Raw genomic sequence first — 24,385 nt, 5'->3', positions numbered from 1 at the left:
GCACACCTCAAACCCCCCCCCGGCTAGATTGATGGCCCATCCACAAGAGTCGGTTATGGTATCCAGTATTCAACCACCATCCAGGCACTGGTGGGAGGAGGTCGGGCGATTCCACAAACGATGATACCTATCCAATAGGCCACTGTTGCACACCAATCTTGATTCAAAGTCTGGCTGTTGATAATCCATCGGTTGGATGCAGCCCCATTTGTAATTGAGGAACATCACTCTACGCCATCAGACCAATCGGAGATTTGATCTCAATGACGTGCAGCAACGTGCAACGTGACAAAGGAATCCAGAGGTAGGGTATTCAAACAAAACTTTTCTTTTTTTATAGGATTGGCGATATCGGATGGAATAAGGAGCCGCAACCACAAGTGGGATATGTTGTCAATCATGTTCCACCACGATAGACATAAAGGAAGGGTATGTCATTATTGTGGAATTAAGCCTTTTCTTCCTGTCCAGTAAGGAGAGTGTAGGTAGGACCAGGGAGCTTGTCACGCCCGTGGAGGAAATCGAGCTCGAGGATGAAGATGAATCCCAAGAGGTCACCACCCATCTTCTTGATGAGCTCTCCGGCCGCACAGGCAGAGCCACCTAAAAACGTCAGCGTCTATCGTGGTAAACTTGAATGTGATTATAACTGTACATACCAGTTGCGATAATGTCATCGACAACAACCACCTTCTGACCTGGCTTGATCGCATCGGACTGCATCTGGAAGAAGTCCTGACCGTACTCCTTGGCGTAGCCCTGAGTCTCACAAGGACCGGGCAGCTTACCCTGCTTACGGACAGGGACAAAGCTGGCACCCAATCTCAAGGCCAAGCTGGGGCCGATCAAGAAGCCTCGAGCCTCCAGACCAACAATGACATCGGGCTTCTGACCACCATAGGTCTCGCAGAGGTGCAATTCGAGAGAGCGGATGAGGGCTTCGTGCAAAGTGGGATCGGCGAAGATGGGCAGGATGTCTTCGAACAAGATACCAGGGGAGGGGAAATCGGGGAATTGACGCAGAGCAGCCCTCAGTCTTACTTTAAGACTGGCGAGTTCGGCGGCGCGGGAGGGATGGGCGGAGGACTGTCCGGCGACTTGGGTGGTGGCATCGGGGGTAGATTGGGACATGATGGAAGAAAGAAAGAAGAAAGAAAAGAACAGAAAGAGAGGGGAGGGGAAGAAGGGAAGAAGGGAAAAAGGGAAAAAGATCAGGGGTGGAGGGGGGAAGAGGAGATCAAAGGTAAAATAGTTTTAGCAAACGACGTGATAAGCAAAAAAGAGGCGGAGAAAAGAGAAAAAAAAATTGTATAGCAATCGAGGGTAAGTGGGCGGTATTTTTGTATTGTGTATTGTAACATATCCGACACTTCGCTTTATTCTCTTCCATTATTTGGGATATTTTTGACTGATTATTCACTCTGGTATATTCTTGATAATATAGGATCTCTCGTTGACTCTCTGGTTATTTCAATATGCCATCTTCCCTTCTCTTTTTGCTGTTTTGAATCTCTTGTTGTGCCCTAATCTGGCTGAGCACGCCATGCTGTCGAGGTTTGCAGTAGTAGATTTCTAGTTTCCCATCGACAACCTAAATAGACAAGAGTAATCAGAGTAAAATTAAAATACTACCAAATACTAGGTGTGTGCTTATCCTTTCCATACTCTGCTATAAATACTAACAGCCTAAATACTACTTTTCTCGTCTTCTGTCTGACTCTGGTGTATTACCAATACCGATACATCCAGATCGACCCCTCCTCCGATGACTTGTTGACTGGACAGAGTCTAGAATTCTTCTCACACCATCTGCTGTGAATCTCTCTCGACAGTAAGTCATCCTTCTGGATTCTGATTCACTCGCCACGCAACCGTTGGTCACAATGCACCACTTGTCTGGACAAGAATAGTTGATTTGTTCCTCTACTGATTCTTTCGCCATCTCCCCGCCTAATAGTCCTGCTGCCCCTCCAACAATAATGCAAGTATCCTGCATCACCTGCAACGAACGCTGTCTCGGGCATTTCTTTGGAAACGGAACTGATTGATGGCCATTTATTCTCCTAATTTTGATCCCTCAGTCTCTTTTTTTCTATGCGGCCTATCCTCTCTCTCTCCTCAGACAACCTGTGCTATCAACCATATGGAGGGGTGTAGATCCCTAATAATCCCTGCGCGATGCAACCACCACCAGCGAAAACCGGCGGTCAGATAACTCGATATATTCTATTTCTTGTATTACGGATTATACAGAAATAAATAATAGTCTGTTTTAGTGATTATCATAGTCGAAAAACTGCTCAACTCTGCTCCTGTATTCCCATTAGATATCGCCGCATCCACCAGCCGCGGTCTGTGCCTCGTGGATCAAACGAGGCCGCTGATAGCTCCGCAGTCCACCCATCCCAACTCGTGTCTTGATCATCAATAATCAATAAATCAATAATACACACGATTAATTTCGAGATGGCGCCTACGGCTCCTCCTGCGGAACGGTACTAAATATGGCTACTATTTTTTTTTTCTTTTTTTCTTTTTTTTTCACCATTGAATGCGATGTTCATGCTGGCATACTCTTCTCAGACAACCAGCCCCACTATCCCCTGCACATCAGGCGCTTTTCAGCTGAGCGAGTATATGCGAAGAGCCATCATGGAGACTTAGAACCCATCATTAGGCTGTCAGATCGAAGGTACGTAAACATTCCCACCGAATGTAACACTATATAGGCGATGCTATGCTATTTACCCCTCAAGATTGCTGAAACGAGTCATGTAATGGACGGCGATGTGCAATTACCAGGGACCCTAGTGGTAAATACTATGGACAAATCTTCCACCGCGAATAACTGGTCTTTGTTCTTCACTTGTCTTGAAGAACTTGGCATGGGTTCATTCATCATGCAACCCGAAATTCTGCCACATGTCTCTCATTCTTAAGATCTCATCGAATATCGAATACCACCATGTCCGAAAATCTCCGACGGTGTACGAGCATGTAATTCCGTATGTCTTTTGGCTTCCAAGGCTCCAAGCAGGTACAGCGAGTACAACCTGTCCAGTGGGTCAAAACTGCCAGGTTCTGCGATTCTGAAACTCGCTCCTGGTCAGCCAGAGGTGACTATCCGGTATCATCATCCCAATCCTGCAGCAGGGCAATGGCTAGCACATATGAGAGCGGGGAGCCACGGAAGAGGACTTGCCTGTCCTGTCTTGTCTGGATCAGGTCGGCTTGATGATCTTCACAGCCAGGTGGATTGGGTTGTCCACACAGACTCGTTGTCCAGCAGAGTCTCTCTTTAGTTTGCATTTGCAGCCACTAACGGAAGGATCGTCGCATATATTTGGCTGACGGGATTTCTTTTTTAGTCGGTAGTGGGCTGTCTGTGGTCGGCGCTTAGTGACCCTTGGATACACACACTTACTCCATCCATATAGGCGGGTAAGCAACAGCCACCAACCACCACCACCACCACCACAACGCCATACAGTCGACAAAAAGATAAATCAACAACGACATGCCAAATCACACGATACAAGAGCAAAAAGAAGCCGAACGCGGGGGTCGAACCCGCAGCCTTGAGATTAAGAGTCTCACGCTCTACCGATTGAGCTAGCCCGGCGAGGGTTAAAGCCGAACGCGGGGGTCGAACCCGCAACCTTGAGATGAATCTCATAAGAGTCTCACGCTCTACCGATTGAGCTAGCCCGGCTGCCGCTTTTATGTCATGACCGGCCTTATAGTGCTCTATGAATCTAATAAAACGAAGACTTAGAATATTTGCAGGCATATCACGCCTGTTAGACTGAGTTGGCTGACGGTGTGGAACTTGCGTCAAGAGTCAAGACAGTGGTGCATGGGCATGTCCATGATCTAATCATACTCTATCTACGGAGTACATCTAGCAATATTGGACAACTGAGTTTGTCTTGCCACTTGCCAGTTGTATGGGTTTCAATTGCTTGACTACTAGTCCTTCATACAGGGGTGTGGCTGATCTTATGTACCTTCCCTACTACTGTAGTGTAGGATGAAACTTTTCTCCACGCAAACTCAATTGACCGCATTTTAATTGATGTAACTTTTCCTGTGCGATTCCTTGCGTTATCATTCCGTCGATTTCCATTCACTATTTTTACTTCATGCTGGAGGGGGGTCAGAGAAGAAAGCCGCCGACGCCTGCAGATAAGATAAAAATTAAACGACATCAGGGGAAAAAAAAAAAAAAGCAAAAAGTAAAGCCGAACGCGGGGGTCGAACCCGCAGCCTTGAGATTAAGAGTCTCACGCTCTACCGATTGAGCTAGCCCGGCTGCTGCTTTTATATCATGAGTGGTCTTAAAGTGCTACATGAGCCTGTCAACGCAGTGCAGCAGCAGCACCGAGATTTATCCCTGGCTCTTCTTATCTTGCAGATGTAACTAATGTGGCGATACTTCCACAATAATGGCATCTACCTATCAGTATGTGATTTAATTTCGGTATTGCTATTTTAAAATACACTGCTAGATTAGGGTCTGGTCTTTTATCGTACTGTCTTTGTGTAATACTGCTGGTAGATTGATGTTCCGTTGCGAAGAAACTATATATTCTTACACACACGCACACACACAGCATGGTGTTTTCTTACCTATTCTCTATCGAACAAAATCAAGCATATCAACATATATAAACTAAATCATATTGCTTTTCTTATTACCAGCTCATCAGCTTCCCAGTTTCACTGCAGCCACAACGAGCAGCTACAATGAAACGGCCTACGCACTTTCATTTGCTCCCAATTTCCCTCATACCACACAGTCTTTTCCCCTTCCTGGCACTGTCCATACAGAATGACATGTTGCCCACCCACTAGAGCTACTTTATGAAAGCCTGATTCCACCAAAGCCCTCGTATTGATTAGCCAAGACAACCGATTTTAATTACCATTGACTTAATGAGCGTACCTAACATCCTATTTGTGTCTGGGCCCTCTCCTTGCCATAGAACGCTCTACAAGCATCACTGAAATGCCAGCATCAAACTCCCCAAGCACCTAACATGCTGGGGTGGCTCTTCCCAGGGCAAATGAACAGACTGGAGAGCCCGGATTTATCGATTGTGCGCGCCAGGATAGACAACCCCCATGCGAGTCGTTGATTGTTGCCTGTTTGCGGTAGGACCTACCGTACAAGTCGCGGAACAAGATATCTTATGGACTTAATTAAACAGAAAATCTAAGATGGGTGATAAAAAGAAGGTCCAAAACAAGTTCAATAGAAGCATCGAGACGGATTTGTGGATTAAACCCCAAGCCAAATTTCTACCAAGACAAATTTGCCTCTGAGATACAGCCTACATATCAAGGTGAAGTTGTCAATATGCTCATAGATAAAGGGCTGATGATATTATGTTACTTAACAGCTGCCGAGACTGAAGTAAGCAGGAATATCAAATGATTGCTGAACAAAAGTAGATGTAACCGTAGGAACCTCCATCGCATCGCCAGTGCAGCACCTTCACTCCTTCCCATACCATACTCTCCCAGGATAACAAACACACTCCCAAACCAAGTTCCCCAGCCAAGAAACACCAAAAATAGAAGAGGAAAACTGGATAGCCACACCTAGCATCCATTCTCTATCATGGCCTCAAACTGGTTCAAGCTTGGTCAGGGCAATCATCCCGAGATGGAGTCGTCCCCAAACAACGCTGACATGGCCAACTCATCCAACCAATACACTACCGACGAAATAAAAGATGTTCCCACTTCGCACCTCTCTCCAGAAGAACAGGCTACGATGGTTGAAGCCCTGCAGTCAATGGAAATCACTTCGGTGGTCCAGGGTACCCAAACCGAACACACCGAAAACAACCAGATTATGACTCGTCCTAGAGCCTCGAGCATGGAACACACTTCGGTTGACGATCACCATCGCGCCCTCCAGAGCCGTGAAATGGCGTATACCAGTAGCCTCTATCGATCCCGTTCGATGAGTGAGCTTAGAGGCACAGACGAAGAGCCCCAGATCCTCCTATCTGCACCCGGATTCAATGCCCTCTCCACACATGACGCTTCAGACGTTGAGATGGGCGACTTCTGCTCGTGCTGCAAATGAGATGATACTTGTCGACTCTTGACGGCAATAAGAAATCGAGGTAAGGGCAGAATCCCTGATAACGCATTTCTCTCAAGTGATAAAGACTAAAATGAAATAAAGAAAAAAAAAAACAAAAAGCCTTTAGACTCAGACAACGGGTCGCAGCGTAGCTGGACTCATGAGAGGACATTCATCTTGACAACCATACTGGAAAGGACACCTTTGTGTGTTTTGCTTGCCATACCCAAGGCAAATTGGAAAATGAGTGAGGTTTACATCTTGGAAGATATCGTGAAGTAGGATCCCAGGACAGAGATTGAATTTATGTATGTTAGTTGGTCAACATCACTATATGAATCTACAAAGAACAATGCTGTTGATAAACAACTGTCACGTGGTGTTATGCACGGGCCATCTCGCTTAGCAAACGCCATCCCCTTCGCTGGGCTTCTTCTGTTTAGCCAGCCGAACGATCAGCTTCTCTCCCTTTCTCTCCCTTAATGTCTTAAGCTGCGCCTCTGCAGCTCTGCTCCATGCAGAAGTGCTATGTTGGATTGTCTGATGAGCCTTCCACAATACTGTAACCTCTTTACTTAGCAACAATATGGCCCCAGCTCCTGTCATCCGAGAGATGCAGCAGGATCTGCAGCTACAGCACCTGACCCGAGCGTTTGAGGGTCTTCTCTTGACAGCTCACCAACTCAGTTGTAGAGAGAAACATTTGCAAAAAAAGCTGAGCTATGCTCATGATCAGGTAAATATTACCTTACCCTCGTTTTCTGCTACCCTCCCCTATGTCTCAAATGACGAGAAAAAAAATTCAATTAGCTCTAGATCCGTAGTCGCATCTGCGGCAGTGACGGATAATAATTTTATCTGATGAGACTTGACACTTGTTTTGCTGTATCCCAAAGAGTACGTGCTAACGTTACTATTTCAGTACTTGAAACTGGCAGACCGACTCCCTGGCGGACTGGATTCCCATACAAAGATCATCTCGGAAAAGATCATCGGTCGTGATGCAGAATTTGATAAACCTCGTGAAGAGTCGCTCAAACCTGCGGATGTAGTCAAAACAATTGCAGAATCTGGAAATGTAGGAAGTCAGGTTCTTGCTGCCATAACGGATGGGTTGGAGTGCTACAAATCCATACCAAATTCACAGGAAGATAGCCTGCTCTCTGGCCTCAACCAATGTTCTGTTGCGACGAGAGCAGGAGTACCTTCTCTCGAGAAGGATTTTACTACTAAAGGCACGCGGGGAAGTCTACGGTGTCCCTTTGCGAAGCCAAACAATAAACCCCCTGAGAATGGGGTACTCAATGGGATTGAAGATCCCTTCAAAGCCCAGAACGGTGATTCATGTGGTCATGATGAGGACCCCATCAAAGCTGAATTAAATGATAGACGTTCCTGCCAGACGCCCTCGCATTCTGCGAGGTCGTCAAACACTCGATGTCCTATTGCTCGATGTCCCATTAGATACCTGGACCAGCATACTCCGGAAGAAGTCGCTGACTATGTCGAGAGGCACAAACATGAAATCCCTAGAAGCCATGCCATTTGTGTCAATCGCTATCAACGAGACTCTCAAAGCATGCGGCAGTTAGACGCGAAATATGGTAATCTGATCAACATGATCCAGGGCTTGTCCGTGAAACACCAAGTGTTTCTTCCTGGTCGTGGTCCGAACGGCGAACCGAGCTCGAATTCCTCCGCAGACCGAGTGGAAAGATGGGCTGAAGATGTTGGCTCGAAGTCTCTCGAAGGGGGAATGAACGGTGCCATAAAGGAAGAGGAGGAAGATGGCGAGGAACGAAAGGGTCATTTCGACCGTCCTTTGCGTGAGGTTCGAGTTGGTGAATCCCCAAGCAGGCCTTGGGGAATTCCTGTTCCAGCAGCGATGCAAGCCCCCATTTCTGCACCGCACTCGCCAGTCGCCCAGGTTCCTGTTGACTCGGACAAAAGTTCGACCAAACCGTCCGATAACGTGGATGCCTCTTCTGTTGCCCAACTTCGTCCTCCATCGCCTAGTCCCCACGGTGCCCCTGCGCCAAAGGGTCGTTGTCCTTTCGGACGTGGTGCACCAAAGCCTGAAAACCTGGAACCAGAGACCGCGACAATTCGCAATCAAGATGTGAGGCAACTGCCAGCAGATACTTCTGAACAGAACCCTGGAGAAATGCCCAGTGCCTCTGCGCATTTGGACAATTCCAACCCGGCTGCACCTGCGACTATAGTCTTCAATGGTCCAGTATTTTTCGGATACTCGCCTGAACAGACTGCTAGCTTTATCCAACAGTTAGGCAGCCTGGGACATAAGGCATGATGGTCTATGACCAGCTGTGTATGCTATTCTGCTTTCTTTTCTCTGGACATTATTGAGCGTATGTCATGATTTATGATTATTTCCCCCTTGGACATACTTTTATTCTCTGTAACTTTTTACTTCCGGATATGATAATAGCATCATTATTTACCCATTGTTCTTTCATGTCTATAATCCATCCCAAGAACTACTGCAACATAATTAATAATAAGAACTTCATGATTGCTTCCATTCCTTGGCCGATGCCACCCGCCTTCCAACGACATCCATCCCCACCGATGTCGGGCGGGGCAGTGGCCGTAGGCCATCAACAACTTTCCCGCGGGAATTGATTATCACCACCTCCAAGGTCCAGCAGTATTTAACTTCCTCACCTCATGCTCAGAAGCAGCTGCTCTCGCATTCTCTCTTCTACTCGCATTCTATCATCTCCCCGTATTTCTTCTTCTCCTCTACCTCCTCGCCTCTATCAGTCCCCGCTTTCTAGCCAAATCGTTACCATGTCTGGAATGACGGCTGTCTCTGCTCAGGACGCTTGCCCTCGTATGTTACTGACTCAATTGCTATTACTATTATTGCGCCCAAAGAAATCTTTCAAGCCAAGTTACTGACACGTCTTTTTCGTTCACCTATAGCTGCAGGCCCCTACGTAAGTCCTACCGAGTCAACCTACTCATCTATCTACCTTTTCACCTATCCCACTCCGTACCAAAACAACCAAAACACCTACCATATCAGTCACAATGACATGATCTAACACAAATTAAACCATCAGTCCCAGGCCATCCGCGCCAATGGCCAGATCTTCGTCTCCGGCCAGATCCCCGCTGACGCCTCTGCCAACTTGGTCGAGGGCAACATCGGCGAGAAGACCCAGGTCTGCTGCAACAACATCAAGGCTATCCTTGACGCTGCTGGCTCTAGCGTCTCCAAGATCGTTAAGGTCAATGTGCGTTTTCTACCCCTTTGCTTTGGATATATTGTGTTTGTTTATGTGCATAATGACTAACGATGATGCTTATTATTGTAGGTCTTCCTCACTGACATGGCCAACTTTGCTGAGATGAACGCCACCTACGAGAAGTTCTTCACCCACAAGCCTGCTCGCAGCTGTGTTGCTGTTGCTCAGCTGCCCAAGGGTGTGCCTGTCGAGATCGAGTGCATTGCTCTTGAGTAAAGCAAGGGAAGGGATAAAAGCCGGATATGAGCCAAATATATAGAAAATAAAATTCTTCAACAATCGAAAAAGATAAAAACAGTATATGGTTTCCCTTGTAAATCAAAAGAAAGTTGAAGGGGTGGATCATTTCATGATTGCCTATCTCAGATGCGCATATAGACAAACTACTTTCACAACCATCATCGTGTAACTGATTGATTAAATATCCATTATGTGGTAGCTTTGCCGCTTCCATACTTGAATACCACAGAGCCCCCAGAGTAGACAGAAGAGAATTCAAAAATCGAGAAACAAGCAGGCCATGGGAATCATCAACGTCGAGATCGAAGAAATCAAACAATGCTGGAATGAAACCGGAAATAAAAGGGAAGAAGAACATGAAGGGAACGAGAAAAGAGAGTTGAAAGACTAGAAGGAGGGGATGGGGGAAGGGAGAAAATGCTCGCTGTAAGCGAAATGACAGTAATAACTCCAGCTCATCGTCGTCCAGGGTTCCCAGTCAACCTTCCACCAGCACCAGCCATGAGACTTTGTTTGACAATGGCATCAGCAGCTGCTGCGGCTGCAAGTCTTTCTTTCTGGCGGCTTCGATCGCGAAGATACCCAGCTGCTTCTGGCCGCATACGGAGAATACGCAGGATCATGTCATCATTTGGTTCAGCCTGGGCTTCACGCCACTTCTCTTCTTTCATTTTCCTCAGCGTACCCACATTTCGGGAGAGCATAATGCTTTTCGCTCGTCGTGCACTAGGGAGACCGAGGATGCTGCCAGGACTGGAGGCGCCTATCTGTGCTGGCGCCGATACCCGATGCTTACTTGCCTGTTGGCGACTCACTGTCGCTGAAGCCATGCGTTCCGAAGTGCGGGTAAGGTTATCTGTCGATTCGAAATAGAAAAAGTTCAGACTCTGAATCTCGTGATATTTGGGCGACTTCAAGATATCTATCGAGACGCCATTGGCTTCACCGGTCTCATCATCAATTGCATGAAAAAAGTTTAGAAGAAGCACGAGCCAGCGTGAGACGATGTCAACCTCTTGCATAGTCAGAGGCTTCTGATGCGATGGTTTATCCGACAAGGGTGGTACGAGAAGACTCTCAATAGTTGCAAGTACTTCTTTCCACAAACGAGCCATGACCATTTTCATCGCTTCGGATGTCAGTGTTTTGTTCATGATTGCAAAGTTATCGTTGAAGTAGTCAAAAAGAGGAGTAAGCGCGTTTTCCACATCCGCCGCAGACGGTGAAACGGTAGTAGGCTGCGTGCGATTGCGGTTCAGAAAGTTCGATACACTCGCCATAGTGAGCTTTTGGGACAGCAAAGACTTCAATGTTCGGCGTGACAAGCAATGGCTAATATACGAAGATAGCTGGAGGCAGTCGTTAATGATCTGTTAAAAAGTCCAAGCAGAAACATGGAGAATTTATATCTTACCTTCTCCGTGATCTTGCGAGTCATGTCTCGCTCAGAACGTTTCAAGGTTCGGAATGCCTTTCCAAAGTAGAACTGGATGTCATCACGTTCGCCTTCCATGCTTACACGGAGCAACACCCTTCCTTGCGTGTCCAGGTCCAGCCAGTATTCTCTTGGGAGGAAATCACTGAAATGCACAGGGTCTAATTTGACTGACGTCCGACCGACGTAGTCATGGTCGCCCACTGCGTCCCAATCCCAGGCCGTTGCGATGATATTTAGCGGGCCTTGCGTTGTAATGTCGACCGTATCATCCCATCGAGGATTGAGGTTGTTATAGATAATGCGAGTCTTTGCAATGCGTTTTTGATACTCATCTGTCAAAACAACATAAGGATCACTGCTGCCATTCATATCGCAAGCTTTGAGGTCTTCGGCCTCCACAATCTTGATAGTGAAGACGTATGTTGTTGATTTGCGAATCTTTTGAACTTGAGGTGGGGCATTCTGTGCGATTACTTCCGCACATCCATCAACGTTGATTTCACTTTCAAGCTTGTCGAGTTGAGAGAGGGCATATTCAATGTTGTTCAGTTTCACAAGAGACTGTCGATGACTATTAGCGCAGTTGGAAGGAGAAATCTAATAACTAAATGCACATACCTCGGGGAAGAACTGGAATGGTTCGATCTTCTCCTTACTTGTCCATGCCTCCTTTGCTATTTGCACCAATTTCTCCTGAGTCGTCTGGTTCATGGCTGCCTCTTGATCGGGTGACAACCGGTCCATTTCTCTGGCAAACATCTGCTCTAGAGAATCACAGTATTTCGACACACCTCTCCCTATTGATTTGGAAAGGGCGGTCATGAACTTTGCATACTGGAAATCGTCGTCCCATTCGAGATCCATCATCTGTTCAATCACCTGATTGAAAGAACGAAATATGTCGATCACGGACACACTATGCCTGTAGTCTTCGGGGGCAACTTCGGTTGAATCGTCGGCTCGGACAGTGAAGACGTCCTTCCTGACTGCTTGCTCAACCCAATCCATTACCTTCGCCTCGGTCAGGTGAATCCATTGCCAGACAAAGCCCTCTAGAAGATCTTCTACATGGAAGGGGAAAGGAACGCTATATCAAGTCAGAGAATTTGATAACCGGAAGAAAAAGTGGAAGGTCTTACTCGGGAAGGGATTCTGCGAACAGTCGCCGCGTGGCAGTCAGCTGTTTGTAGAGATCAAAACCGTCCTGCATATCAATCTCTTCTTCCTTCATTTTTGCCTGCTCAAAAATCCTGACCACCATCTCGTGAGCATCTTCAGCGTAAACAGGGAGTGCATTGGCAAGTAAGATGTTATAAGGATTCACCCTGACGACTGTTAGCAAGGAACAGAAAGACTAGGTTAATCGACAGCATCTTACCCCATGATTTCCGGGTTATTTCGATATCGTTTCCGAATCTTCTGTGCAAGTTTTGTTATGGCTTCACCAAGTTGAATGACATGGTCTATCTTCCAGGCTTCCGGTTCAACTGGTACCTCCTGACCAAGAAGATCTTGATATCTTTCTGTCGCTTTTTGGGCAAGCCCCTCTTGTACGTACGAGCGGAAACGGTCAATGTCCTCTGAGTCCTCTGTATAATTGGGATCCAGTTGGATGTGATTCTCTAGGACGTACATGACCGGGCCAATTGGACGCGGCTTCGCCTCATAGCAGTCCATCATGACATCGTACAATTCTCGCAGCAGAGCTTCGTGAAGAGAAGAAAGTAGCTGCTGCATCAGAAGAAGGTCGTGGATAGTCCATCTTTTTCTGTCGAAGAGGACCGAAGCCACGAAGCTACTACGTTTCCTGCCCTCCTGCGAGGGCGACTCTTTGGCAAAAATAAATGCTGAATCAAGGGTATTCAGATCAATCTCATTATCCACAAACTTTGTCCGAGCAACATCGAGAAATAGGACAAGTCTGGAGAAGTTTGGGATTCGCCAGCGAAGGCAAACCTCGTTTAGGAATTCAGTAGACTGTTTTGAGAATAATCTTCCGGACGGAATCTCGGAGGCATTTTGAGCGGCTTCCATTTCGCGGTCTTTCAGGTCATGGGTTAGGGTTCGAGCCAGTATGAATTTATATAAGGGCCTTGGGTCCGATGGAATGAACGTGTATGTATCGGATTCGTCAGAATTGTTGCTACCATCATCACTGAAGGACAGTGAACTAAGATCAATCGACTGATCGATGACAAATGATGTAGGCCTGTCGGAGTTTCTTCTTGAGAGCTCTCCAGATGACCCGTCCTGGTCGGCAGCGCCTGTATTAAACTGAGGAAGAGCACCACCTGGAGTACTTTTTGCAAGCTCTGGATTTGATTGTACAATAGCAAGCATCATCTGGGAGAGATCGGGACCTTCACTCCTCTTCCAGGTTTCATATGCTTCCTCGTTCTCAAAATCCTCCTTCGACAGTGTTTTGCGGGTCTTGAGATTCAAATGGGCTTGATACGCCTTCAGATCCTGGAGTGCTGCCTGTCCGGTCCAAACCGCCCTATTTTTATCAAGATCGGCCTGCACCTGAGCTGTGGTCATGTCAAATATCTTCGCAACATGCTGTACGAGTGGCATGTCCTTTACATCGTAACTCAGGGGAGCGATAACCTCCACCGTCTCAGAGGACCCATTCTGAACTAGGTCTTGGTCCTGGGAAAGAAGTTTATTCTCCAAGACAGATAACCGATTTGCCAACTCCGGTCGTTCTTTGGCCCAATCCTGGCCTTTCAGGATGAGTCCAAACAGCCGGACGAAAAGAGCAACATGTCTATCCACCATTAACTTCCAACTATCATCATCTGAATCTTTGCCCTTGCTCAGCTCCTTGGTTGCATTCGAGTAGAATATAAGAACGAGATCCTCAGCCCGGCGATCCTTTTCCATCCGCTTCTTGAACGACTGTTCCTTCAATGTGTTGAGAAAGGCAGCAAAGGTCCTCACGACAAGGGTATCTTGGTATTCCTTTCTTTTTTCTTTTCCAATCAAGACTCCCGTCAGCCTCTTCTCCAGCTCGGCTATGAATCCATGCGGAAATTTCGTGCTTTTGGAGTCTTTGACCAGAGAAAAATCGCTCATCAAATCATGGAATGACGTCGACGTCCGCTTGGGCCGTTGAGGAGCGGGCACATTTTGTATGCGCTTGGAACGAGGTTGGAGAAGATAGGCGAGGTAAGCTACACGGAGAGCATAGCTGTACGCGGTCGAGGAGTTGATTGGGCGCCTTCGAGACCCGGAGAGGCTGCGTGAGTGCCGGGCTTCATTTTGAAGGCTGTTGATCCGTCGGTTGATGCCTCGGGATTGGGTAGATGCTGTCGACATGGAGTTCTGTCTCTATCAAAATATTGTAGGGTTCGGGGAAGAGGGGTGCGGAGTGTGGGACCGTGGATAGAGATTCACGGTCAAACCACCAGCCAGCATAAGCCGGATGGGAATATCTTTCGAGTACCGTATGCTTTGTTTTGCGGGGCCTGATGAGAAAACGTGAAAGACAAGAGAAGGGATATTTCTTTGGCGATTGTTGGTGGTGGAAACCGAGAAAGGGGGGTTTAGTTGTCCCTGCGGGAGGTGTTTTGTTGCACCTGAAACAAAAAGCTCCAAAGAGACCAAAATAGACTGACGTAGTAAAGACTAACCACCAAACACCAGACCAAAGCCCCTGCAAGAAATTGCCGTGGGCTATTGGTTTTATTATTGAATTGTTATTTTTACTTCTCCAAAAATAACTAGACATAAAATCGAATTCTTTTAAAGAGACCTGCTAAACCTGGTGTTTCTAGGTCTCACCTCATTTTCAAGATCGCCATCAAAACGAAACCGAGCTTGAAGATATATACTAAAACAGCTTGCACAAATAACATAAAATACCCTTTGCCGGTATCTCTTGTTGCTCTTTTGTCCATAATTTTTTGTCCTTGGCTTCACGTATTTGTTGGTGGAGATACTACATGGTACACCGCCATTCATTAAGATATTTAATGAACCGCAGCACTGCATCGCATGCAGCAATTAAGGGTTTTCAGACGGAATCGGGTGTGTCTGTAGTGTCACAAACTGTCAACATTTTCGCAGTAGTCAGATATGAAGAGCAGTCTCCCCCAAAGCATCGACAATCAGACCCTCGATTGGCGCCGAAAGAGAAAATCGTCCTGTATTTATTTACACAATATAAAATCAAAGCAAATTACCACTTGTCCTCACCCTCTTTGCGAGCCTAGAATTAAGAGTTAGCTTATTGACATATATCGTAAATCGGTATGTACGGCAGTAAAGGACGCACCGGCAAAGCATTCGGACCTCCAAGCTCTTTCTCCAAGCCTCCAGGGAAGGTCTTGGGAACACTAGGCTTGTCCGGGTAGTAGAAGCTGACGACGCCGCAGAATCCCAAAAAGGTGACAATGAAGCATCCAACCTGGAAGAGACCCTTGCGAGCGGAAACGTGGGTGTACTGCTCAGGACTGAAGACTCCGAGAATTTCGTTCTCCTCGTGAACCGGCTCGCCAAAGTTTCGTCTTTCCTGCTTGTCCCACCAGTCGGCGTGAGGATCGCGGAACGCACGCTTCATACGGGGAGGGTTCTGGTAGTTGCCATTCTATATCGCGAAAGGGCATGAGGTCAATTGACGAAACGACAGCAATCAATGGCATAGATACACAGTACCTGCAAAGGATCGTCAAGCTCGGCAGCCGCAAGAGATCGGACTTGAGAGAATGAGGCGCGGGGAGTGGTATAGCGGGCAGCCACCTGGGGCAGGCGCCGGGTCAAAATGCGTTGGGACAGCATCTGTTCGACAGAGTTAGAATTGGCAGCTCAGACTAGCTTGGACGGCAAGATGTGATTATAGATGGACTCACTGTTCTATGTTCGGGAGAACAAAGTGCTGGTAGCAAGGGGTGGGCAGAAAGGCTCAGTTGGCCGTGGGTTGTAGTGAGAGCGACAAATGACGGGATTCGGATTGGAGGTTTGCGGAAGGAGCCTTACCGCCTGAGGCATGAAGAAAAATTAAGGCATCAACGAGGCGGCGCGGGCGCGCTTACATACACGTCCCCGTACTCCTCGTCACGGTATGAAAAAACCACCTTTTCAAGCAATCTCTCCATCCGAGTGATTATTTTGTCACCAGCCACGCTATCGTGCCGATAACTATGCCAAACTTCTTGTGGCGCCTTGACTCTATTACCGCTACCCGTTGACGCTAAAATTTCCCGAATCGACCGCGTCCTCGTAGGGAAAACTGGGGTCAGCTGTGAAGAGGGCCCCTGTCGTCCGTGATTACAAGACATGCAAAACGGCAGCCTGAATGGCATATCCCACCAAGATGAACGCGTGACCCCCGTACCTGAAGCCAACCCCCACGATGCTCTTGTACCGGAACAAACGACGGATATTGCGAATGGGGATTTGATTACTGGTGAACATAAAGAGGATGAGGTCGCAACTGACCATCCCGACGGGCCTCCATCGAAAAAGCGAAAGGTCGCAGGATCTTCTAGCTCTCGACGGTCAACGCCCCGGCCGGCATCGCCTCCATGGAAGAAAGCCGGCGCGGATGGACCAACGTCCTTCATTCAAGATGGCAGGCGCAAGTCCTCCAGAGTCAATTCGGTTCTCTTCCAGTCCCCGTCCGACAAGCCGTCCGAGAAGCGAAGCTCGCGAACGGGTCCACCGAACTCAGTAGCGAGGAATGGTTCTGGTGATAGCAAAGCGGCAGCATCATCGCCGTTGTCAGGGACCCCATCGCACTCGGGGGTCAATGGAAAGTCTCTTGGTGGCAAGATCGCAACTAATGGATCTCCAAAGCACCCTACCCCTCTAAGGGGCGCAGCTGGCAGACGGCAGCGTGTATCACAGTCGCCTGCATCGGCACAGGCCCCTACCCGCACAAGATCTCGAAGTTCCGGCGCGTCGAACACTCTCCATAATACCAGTGCGAATGTTAATGGGTCCGCGAATCGATCGATCCAATCCCCCGCGGACATGACGTTAGCAGGAGGAAGTGGCGTGGAGGATTATGAAGGAGACTTAGGCGAGGAGGATGAGCAGGGCGATGAATCTGGGCAGCGGGTGGCGAGGCTGCGAATCAAGGTCAAAAAGCCATCTATCGGCATCCAGCACCCTTCTCATGTTTTGGCTCCGCGCAAGTACGGGTCCTTTCGTGAATGGATTGAGAGCGAGGAGGGTGCACCCAAGGATGATGCTATACTAATGCCCGCAGAGGCACTTGAGGAGGCACAGAAACGGCGCCAAGTAATGGCTGCAGCAGAACCCGGCGGGCTTCTCAGCTCGGAAATTTGCTCTGCTTTTCTGCCGGAGCAGCAGGAAGAACCTCCACAGCAATATTCGCATCAAGACCATCTTATTGCACATGCGCTGTACTTCAAGAAGCTTCTTGACCAGGAACATCGACGACATCGCAATACGGCCAAACTCTTCGCGCAGTGGTGCGCTGATGCCTGGAGGAAACGCCACAAGCGCCCTGAAGATATTCTTAAGGAGCAACAAGAAGAAATGCGCGGGAAACGCAAACAGTTGGCCAAGGATTTACAGAAGATGTTCGACCTAGCACGCGCGGAGGTTGATAGGGTACGGTTAGCACGCTGGGAAGAAGAGCGAAAAGTACAAGACCAGCAAGCCTTGGACCGTGCCATCAAACAATCAACCATGCTATTTGAAAAGCGGCGATCAGAGATCCTGGGTGAAACTGGAAGCGACTTTCCAGGATCGAGCGACGGTGAGGTTGAAACGGACTACTCGTCTAACCGCGAGGAAGACGATGAAAGCAATATGTCATCTACGGATTCCGAATCGGATGGCGATGTCGACGATGATGAAGGTTTAACAGCAGAGGAGCTCCGGTTAAAATACGCCAATCTTACTGAAACAAACAAAGATACCATGGGCCGCGAGTCCCTAGCTTCTGATGACAGTGTCTCATCTGACCATAGTGATGCTATACCGGATGACACCGGCGAATTACTGGAGCTTTCAGAAGAGGCGTCAACCGGGCAGGTTGAAGTCGAGGACGTTGATCCAATGCTCTTGGATGACAGCGAGGAGGCATCGACCGATATGGATGATGATATGGGTGATAGTGACGGCGATGAAGAGTCCAGTGAAGCCGATTCGGACGAGGAAGCAGATGACGGGCCTGGTCTCTTGGGTTTCTTTGCTTCAAAGGATACAACGTCGGGTTATGACCTTGGTGACGATGATGATGACGAAGACGACGTTGGCGATGATGCGAAACTAGGATCAGTTGATGACTACGACGATGAAGAACCTGAAGAACCAGATGAAGTCTCTCTTGTTCCCAATGGACCCTCAGGGCAAGAAATTACACCACAAGATACTGCTGAAGCTTCCTTGGCTCTCGATGGACCTGCAGAGCAAGAGGCCGCTCCACAGGACATTAATGAAGATTCACTCTTGGTCGATGATGCCCATCTTGAACATGAAGGTAACGAAGTCGAAATGGCCGATGTTACTTCCCCAGAAAAACTAGTCTCCGATAAGTCCGACAAACCCGTACCCGAACCTGAATCTCAATTCCAATTTGATGAACTTGAAAACAAGCCACAGCTCACTGAGACGCATCATGAAGATCAAGGAAACCCTGAGCATCGACACAGTGGAGAAATGTCTAGTGAAGCATCACCTGGAACGCTGATCACGAAGCCTTCTGAGCCGGAGTCTGTCTCATCATACGAGGCTACTGGAGAAAACCAACCTCAGACAAGCGAATCTCCAGCCCCCGGAATGAAGACACCGATACCCCATCTACTGCGCGGAAACCTACGAGAGTACCAGCATTTCGGGTTGGATTGGCTTTCTGGTCTCTACGTGAACCACATCAACGGCATTCTCGCCGATGAGATGGGCCTCGGTAAAACAATCCAGACAATTGCCCTGCTGGCACATCTAGCTGTCGAGAATGAAGTGTGGGGCCCACACCTTGTTGTCGTGCCTACAAGTGTCATCCTCAATTGGGAGATGGAGTTCAAGAAATGGTGCCCTGGTTTTAAAATCATGACGTACTATGGCAACCAAGAAGAGCGCAGGCAAAAACGAAAAGGCTGGATGGATGATACCAGCTGGAACGTTCTGATTACTTCTTATCAACTCGTGCTACAGGACCAACAGGTCTTGAAGCGGAGAAACTGGCACTACATGATTCTCGATGAAGCGCATAACATCAAGAACTTCCGCTCTCAGCGGTGGCAGGCGCTTCTTACGTTTAGGACAAGGGCCAGACTCTTACTCACGGGTACGCCGCTTCAGAATAATCTGACAGAGCTATGGTCTCTTCTGTTCTTCTTGATGCCTTCCGATGGGGATGATACAGGAATTGAAGGGTTTGCAGACCTGAGGAACTTCTCTGAATGGTTCCGACGGCCTGTAGAGCACATCTTGGAACATGGTAGGGAGACCATGGACGATGAAGCCAAGCGAGTCGTTACCAAACTTCACACTATCCTCCGGCCTTATATTCTGCGTCGGCTTAAAGCCGATGTCGAGAAGCAGATGCCCGCAAAATATGAACACGTTGTGTACTGCAGACTGTCGAAACGACAAAGATATCTATACGATGGCTTCATGTCCAGGGCACAAACCAAAGAGACACTTGCCTCTGGTAATTACCTGTCCATCATCAACTGTCTGATGCAACTGCGGAAGGTCTGCAACCATCCAGATCTGTTTGAGACGAGGCAGATTTCTACGTCATTTGCAATGTCAAACTCGGTGGCCACGGAATTCAAAACCAAGGAGCACCTCGTTCGCAGACGCCTGTTGTACGAACACCCTCTTACGAAGTTGGATCTCGACTTCCTCAACCTGGTCCCTATCTCGAGGGAAAACATCTCGCGGAGATTGGCCGACGATAGCACCCGACTGATGGCTTATGGCCCCTTCAATATGCTCCGGGAACGTCAGTACAAGCGAACTAACTGGCAGATGGAATTCGACGGCTCCACTGTGCAGTCCACCTTGGAAGTATTAGAGAACGAGTTGAGGAAGAGGAGGATGGCAGAATTGGAAAGATGTCTGTACTTTGAGTCCAAGCGTCACGGTCGCCGCCCAGTGTATGGAAGTAGCCTCATTGAGTTCCTCACCTCGGACAACCAACAACGGCCGACGTCAAAGGGGCCATTACGGAAACGCTCCTTGGCGGATTGGCTGTCGAATCAGTCGTCGGTTCTGGCCTCAATGATCCTATCCGTCGAGGAACGGTCACAGTCAATGGACGGCTACGTTCAGAGATTCGCCTGTGTCACACCGGCAGCGGTAGCATCTGGTATCACGGAGGCCGCTCTGACCCCCATTGAGACCCGGTACCTGACGAAAGCCGAGCGATTCCCACCCTACGATCCTTTCCATGAAGCGCAGATGCGTCTTTCGATCGCGTTTCCGGACAAGAGATTGTTGCAATATGATTGCGGCAAACTGCAGAGACTCGATAAGCTTCTTCGAGACCTCAAGGCCGGTGGCCATCGGGCGCTGATTTTCACACAAATGACCAAGATGCTTGATATCCTGGAACAGTTCCTCAATATCCACGGACATCGGTATCTACGACTGGATGGTACCACCAAAGTTGAACAGCGACAAATTCTCACGGATCGGTTCAATAACGACGACCGTATTTTAGCGTTCATCCTGTCTAGTCGGTCGGGTGGATTGGGTATCAACCTTACGGGCGCGGACACTGTAATATTTTACGACCTTGACTGGAACCCTGCAATGGATAAGCAGTGCCAGGATCGGTGTCACCGCATAGGACAGACGCGTGACGTACACATCTATCGGTTTGTGTCCGAGTATACCATCGAGTCGAACATATTGCGCAAAGCCAACCAAAAGAGAATGCTGGATGATGTTGTGATCCAAGAGGGAGAATTCACGACGGATTATTTTACCAAGCTCGATCCGCGCGATATGATTGGGGTCGAGGATGCGCGGGAGGAGCAGCACGACGAAGCCAGTGCAGCCATGGACCGGGTTCTGGCGACTCGTGTGGGCGGGCCTCGTGTTTTCGAGCAGGCAGAGGACAAGGAAGACATCGATGCGGCGAAAAACGCTCAGAAGGAGCTGGAGCACGCAGACGATGGCGACTTTGAGGACCGGAGCGTTTCGCACGGCACGCCCGGACACGCAGGTGCCAGCCAAGCTGGCACACCGTTGGCCAGTGGTCCCGAAGAAGGAGGCACACCCGGACCACAGCCGGGCACCTCGCCACAGGTGCAAGAAACAGCAGAGGAAGAGGTGGAAGTGGAGCCACAACCGGGACATGTTGACGATTACCTTGTCCGATTCATGGAGTGGAATATGAAGGATGAGCCACTTGTGCTGCCTGCAGACAAGAGCAAGAAAAAATCCAAAAAGGGCAAAGAGCATCGTCTCAAACGACGTCGTTGAAAGGCCCTTAACCAGTGCCGACAGTTTCCGCCAGCCCAGTCTAGCCCAGGTTAGCCAGCCATGTTTTTTTTTTTTTTTTTTTCGGCTCACTCAGTGGGTTTACTGTATCATGATGCCTGTCATGAGTCGTTTTAGCTGGCCAATGTTTGTGGCTATGGGATTTCGCCCCCAGTCATTTTGGGGGGAGGGAAAGAATCGGGCTTGATCCCAATGAGGAATAAAGGGAGGGAGAAAGAAAAAAGCCCGGGCGTTACAGATTTTGGGATGGAGGAAATGCCGAAAGGAATTCACTTGGAGATTGTCCAATGGACAATTGGATTGACATGATTTGATTTTTTAAAGTTTCCACGAAGGGGAATCCGAAATCAAAGTCTTTTTTTATCTTGATTCATTATTACTATTACTATTACTATTACTATTACTATGGATTATTATTACTATTACCACCTTTTTTTTTTTTACTCAACTCTCTTCTCATGGATATGTTAATTTTAAAAAATCCCTCTATCTAACCGTGTTTGACTAGAAGAAGAAGAAAAAGAAAAACTAGTTTGAAAGGGGAGATCATGATCATCGACCGCGTGCTTTTTGAGTCAGTTTATACTTCTGTCGACAGATACAGTAATGTCCGTGAGTATCTCGAATCCACACTGCCGTCCACAGCCAAGCCGGTAGGTAAACAACTACATAGGTAGACTGGGAGTAGAGAGGGAATAGGACCCTGAGGGAGACCGGAGGAGATACTCACTTGAGCCAATGCTCAAAGAAGTGTTTACAGTGGAGAGGAAATACACATCCGGGGAGGGACAAAAAAAACATAAAAAAAAAAAAAAAAAAAAAAAAAAAAAAAAAAAAAAAAAAGCTGAATGCTCCGATGAATGAATGGATGCTACTCGAAACTCTAAGGTGATATGCCGCCCGATGATGATGATGATGTTGGTGATAACTAATTCCTCAACATTAAGTAATATGTTCAGATTCCCTGTTATGACAGAGGGCAAAGGGCATAGCATGACTTTGCAAAAAACAGTGTGATAGTGGATGGATCTTTTCTCCCTTAGTGGCTGATTAGTCTGGCAATCTGATACACTATTTCCCCTGTCACTGACTCGTTGGGATTTTATTTTGGCTTGTACCTAGGTTATCTGGAGGCTATTCCATGTGATCGGCTCGTCCATGCTGCTATTCTTTGCCTGACCATGACTCTATCCCCCTCATTCTGCAGAATGATGATAGTCGTTGTACATGGTCTTGACTCTGACTATTAGAATAAAATGGACGTCTAGACTAGATCGACAAGGATCTTATGGTAGATTGACTTAGACGGAATGAAGTTAGGTTAAACAGTGGTTAAATTATGATAGACTACATGCCTAGGATATTTGTTATTCGACTATAGCATGACTGATTCATATCTATTAAGATAGACAGGACTATGTATGTATTAACAAGCGTTCATATTACCATTCCACATCAGGGAGTACTGTATAGGCATCTTCAACAGTAACCTTAGGAACCATCCGGAAGCCAGTGACCTAGTACTAACCGGACTACTCCATGTCTGGATCCTGCAATAATCCTGCATGCTAAACGCTGACAGGGGTCGACGAGAGAGAGAGAGAGAGAGGAGGGGGAACAAGTTGTGCTCCAAAAGCTAAACTTTGTTCCTTCTCATCTGCGGCTGTAAAACAGCATCACCAAGGCCGAGGTGGACAAGTTTGGAGTTGGGGTAGGTGTTTAGCCGGTACAGTACGGAGGTAGTATACAGTGTATCATAGTCCTACAGACAGACAATGGGTAAACCATGGGGGATATCCGGATATAGTCTAGGGGCAGCCTGAGTAAGCCAGAAAAACCGTTTGTCTGTTTCCCCAAATCAAGATATGAAATAATTGCCTCCAACCCCACTGATCAACAAAAAGAGCCCATCAACCACGGCCTGGATCCCTGAACTGGAACTGAACTGGAACCGGGGGCAAATCCTCGTGGACGAACGACACTTGGACCATCAAATCAAACTGGATTGGATGGGAGAAAAGGAGAGAGAGAAAATACAGAACACTAACGGAAAAGAAAAGAGAAATGATTCCGGGCCCCACTCCTATCTGGGAAATAAGCTCTCGCTAGGCCGGAGATATGTACAGATCCGGTGCTGCCCAAAAATGGTTTAACGCCGGAGAGACTGTTTTTCAATTGGGTAAGGATTGCTCCTTTGGGGTTAAGACCAGTGGTCTTAGCTTGAAACGGACTGCTCCCTTTTCTTTCCTGTCCAGTGACAACAACGGTTTGGAGAGGAAAATAGAAGAAAGGAAATAAAATAACGGCATTGGTGGCTCCTGCTCACTACTGTACGACTGTGTAAATCCTTTGGTGGTTTTCTTGTTTTGACTTTTCCAACGGGTTCAAGCAAAAAAAAAAAAAAAAAAAAAAACTCCAATGCACGGATATGTCGGCTGAGCCCTAATGTGGACTCTGTTCTATCGACAGGGCTGGCTGAGCTGGATTGCCACCGTGGCTCTATCATGTATACAGAGATAAACCTAAGAAAAGCCGTTGGGATCTGATCCTATGGTCGGGACCGAACTATCTACCGTTTCATCTGATCTGGTGGTTCAAATCTTGCTATTATCATTTTGGGGTCGATCAAATAAACTGGGACACTTTTGAACAATAGAGCCAGGGGAGAGCAAGACAGAAGTAGAAGGGAAAAGAGGGGATGTTCCTTCAAAGTTCCCTGTAATCTGTAATTCCTGTGAGCCACAACCGTCATTTATTGCATTTGTTGCTTCGTCCATCCCAACTCCTTCTTCTCTTAGTATCAGAATAGTAGTGTGTAGTGACTATAGCGTTGCCCATATGGGGAAATTAGGGAGAAACAGGGGCACACGTCTAGACTTCTCCCCCTCTTTTTTTTTTTTTTTTATTACT

General features: G+C 47.7%; 9 protein-coding genes and 3 non-coding genes across 12 annotated transcripts; 4 read left to right on the top strand and 8 right to left on the bottom strand.

The window, feature by feature from the left end:
• Positions 1 to 448: 448 nt before the first annotated feature.
• On the bottom strand, positions 449 to 1,131 carry ASPWEDRAFT_173762 (adenine phosphoribosyltransferase APT1; the record flags this gene model as incomplete). The annotated part of the gene is made up of 2 exons (XM_040831130.1): positions 449 to 603; positions 660 to 1,131. 2 exons carry the CDS (start codon positions 1,129 to 1,131, stop codon positions 449 to 451), a joined length of 627 nt encoding a protein of 208 aa, XP_040688020.1.
• Positions 1,132 to 3,030: 1,899 nt separating this feature from the next.
• On the bottom strand, positions 3,031 to 4,175 carry ASPWEDRAFT_42319 (uncharacterized protein). The gene is made up of 2 exons (XM_040835749.1): positions 3,369 to 4,175; positions 3,031 to 3,127 (listed from the first exon to the last, which is right to left on the bottom strand). The coding sequence occupies exons 1-2, from the start codon at positions 3,788 to 3,790 to the stop codon at positions 3,121 to 3,123; spliced, it is 429 nt and encodes a 142-aa protein (XP_040688019.1). The 5' UTR covers positions 3,791 to 4,175; the 3' UTR covers positions 3,031 to 3,120.
• Positions 3,550 to 3,622, bottom strand: ASPWEDRAFT_t149. The gene has a single exon. It is a non-coding gene; the product is annotated as a tRNA-Lys (tRNA).
• ASPWEDRAFT_t148 lies at positions 3,632 to 3,712 on the bottom strand. The gene has a single exon. It is a non-coding gene; the product is annotated as a tRNA-Lys (tRNA).
• Positions 4,176 to 4,239: 64 nt separating the features above from the next.
• Positions 4,240 to 4,312, bottom strand: ASPWEDRAFT_t147. The gene has a single exon. It is a non-coding gene; the product is annotated as a tRNA-Lys (tRNA).
• A 1,311-nt stretch (positions 4,313 to 5,623) lies between these two features.
• ASPWEDRAFT_173761 (uncharacterized protein) lies at positions 5,624 to 6,097 on the top strand (the record flags this gene model as incomplete). Its single annotated transcript, XM_040831129.1, has 1 exon — positions 5,624 to 6,097. The coding sequence occupies one exon, from the start codon at positions 5,624 to 5,626 to the stop codon at positions 6,095 to 6,097; it is 474 nt and encodes a 157-aa protein (XP_040688018.1).
• A 458-nt stretch (positions 6,098 to 6,555) lies between these two features.
• On the top strand, positions 6,556 to 8,680 carry ASPWEDRAFT_42315 (uncharacterized protein). Its single transcript, XM_040835748.1, has 2 exons — positions 6,556 to 6,833; positions 7,020 to 8,680. The coding sequence occupies exons 1-2, from the start codon at positions 6,684 to 6,686 to the stop codon at positions 8,406 to 8,408; spliced, it is 1,539 nt and encodes a 512-aa protein (XP_040688017.1). The 5' UTR covers positions 6,556 to 6,683; the 3' UTR covers positions 8,409 to 8,680.
• A 228-nt stretch (positions 8,681 to 8,908) lies between these two features.
• ASPWEDRAFT_173759 (uncharacterized protein) lies at positions 8,909 to 9,585 on the top strand (the record flags this gene model as incomplete). Its single annotated transcript, XM_040831128.1, has 4 exons — positions 8,909 to 8,951; positions 9,044 to 9,057; positions 9,184 to 9,357; positions 9,439 to 9,585. 4 exons carry the CDS (start codon positions 8,909 to 8,911, stop codon positions 9,583 to 9,585), a joined length of 378 nt encoding a protein of 125 aa, XP_040688016.1.
• A 479-nt stretch (positions 9,586 to 10,064) lies between these two features.
• On the bottom strand, positions 10,065 to 14,365 carry ASPWEDRAFT_112732 (C2 domain protein; the record flags this gene model as incomplete). The annotated part of the gene is made up of 5 exons (XM_040828352.1): positions 10,065 to 10,958; positions 11,024 to 11,608; positions 11,666 to 12,134; positions 12,187 to 12,372; positions 12,426 to 14,365. 5 exons carry the CDS (start codon positions 14,363 to 14,365, stop codon positions 10,065 to 10,067), a joined length of 4,074 nt encoding a protein of 1,357 aa, XP_040688015.1.
• A 350-nt stretch (positions 14,366 to 14,715) lies between these two features.
• ASPWEDRAFT_136284 (uncharacterized protein) lies at positions 14,716 to 15,364 on the bottom strand. The gene has a single exon (XM_040829344.1). The coding sequence runs from the start codon at positions 15,038 to 15,040 to the stop codon at positions 14,792 to 14,794; it is 249 nt and encodes an 82-aa protein (XP_040688014.1). The 5' UTR covers positions 15,041 to 15,364; the 3' UTR covers positions 14,716 to 14,791.
• Positions 15,228 to 16,036, bottom strand: ASPWEDRAFT_29496 (uncharacterized protein; the record flags this gene model as incomplete). Its single annotated transcript, XM_040833291.1, has 4 exons — positions 15,228 to 15,257; positions 15,324 to 15,635; positions 15,704 to 15,826; positions 16,025 to 16,036. The coding sequence occupies 4 exons, from the start codon at positions 16,034 to 16,036 to the stop codon at positions 15,228 to 15,230; spliced, it is 477 nt and encodes a 158-aa protein (XP_040688013.1).
• A 98-nt stretch (positions 16,037 to 16,134) lies between these two features.
• swr1 (putative SNF2 family helicase/ATPase (Swr1)) lies at positions 16,135 to 21,905 on the top strand. The gene has a single exon (XM_040835747.1). The coding sequence runs from the start codon at positions 16,325 to 16,327 to the stop codon at positions 21,455 to 21,457; it is 5,133 nt and encodes a 1,710-aa protein (XP_040688012.1). The 5' UTR covers positions 16,135 to 16,324; the 3' UTR covers positions 21,458 to 21,905.
• Positions 21,906 to 24,385: the final 2,480 nt, after the last annotated feature.

The sequence above is a fragment of the Aspergillus wentii genome (assembly GCF_001890725.1).
Source record: "Aspergillus wentii DTO 134E9 unplaced genomic scaffold ASPWEscaffold_5, whole genome shotgun sequence".
In the NCBI taxonomy this organism is placed as follows: domain Eukaryota; kingdom Fungi; phylum Ascomycota; class Eurotiomycetes; order Eurotiales; family Aspergillaceae; genus Aspergillus; species Aspergillus wentii.
The sequence above is the reverse complement of the archived record's forward strand: the minus strand, read 5'-3'. Positions and strand labels throughout refer to the sequence as shown.

Bases quoted from the DNA above. Each gene is read 5' to 3' on its own strand.
- ASPWEDRAFT_42319 (XM_040835749.1), bottom strand. From the start codon at position 3,790: ATGCCTGCAAATATTCTAAGTCTTCGTTTTATTAGATTCATAGAGCAC.
- ASPWEDRAFT_42315 (XM_040835748.1), top strand. From the start codon at position 6,684: ATGGCCCCAGCTCCTGTCATCCGAGAGATGCAGCAGGATCTGCAGCTA. The intron at 6,834-7,019 runs GTAAATATTACC...TTACTATTTCAG, and splicing joins TGAGCTATGCTCATGATCAG to TACTTGAAACTGGCAGACCG.
- ASPWEDRAFT_136284 (XM_040829344.1), bottom strand. From the start codon at position 15,040: ATGCAGTGCTGCGGTTCATTAAATATCTTAATGAATGGCGGTGTACCA.
- swr1 (XM_040835747.1), top strand. From the start codon at position 16,325: ATGCAAAACGGCAGCCTGAATGGCATATCCCACCAAGATGAACGCGTG.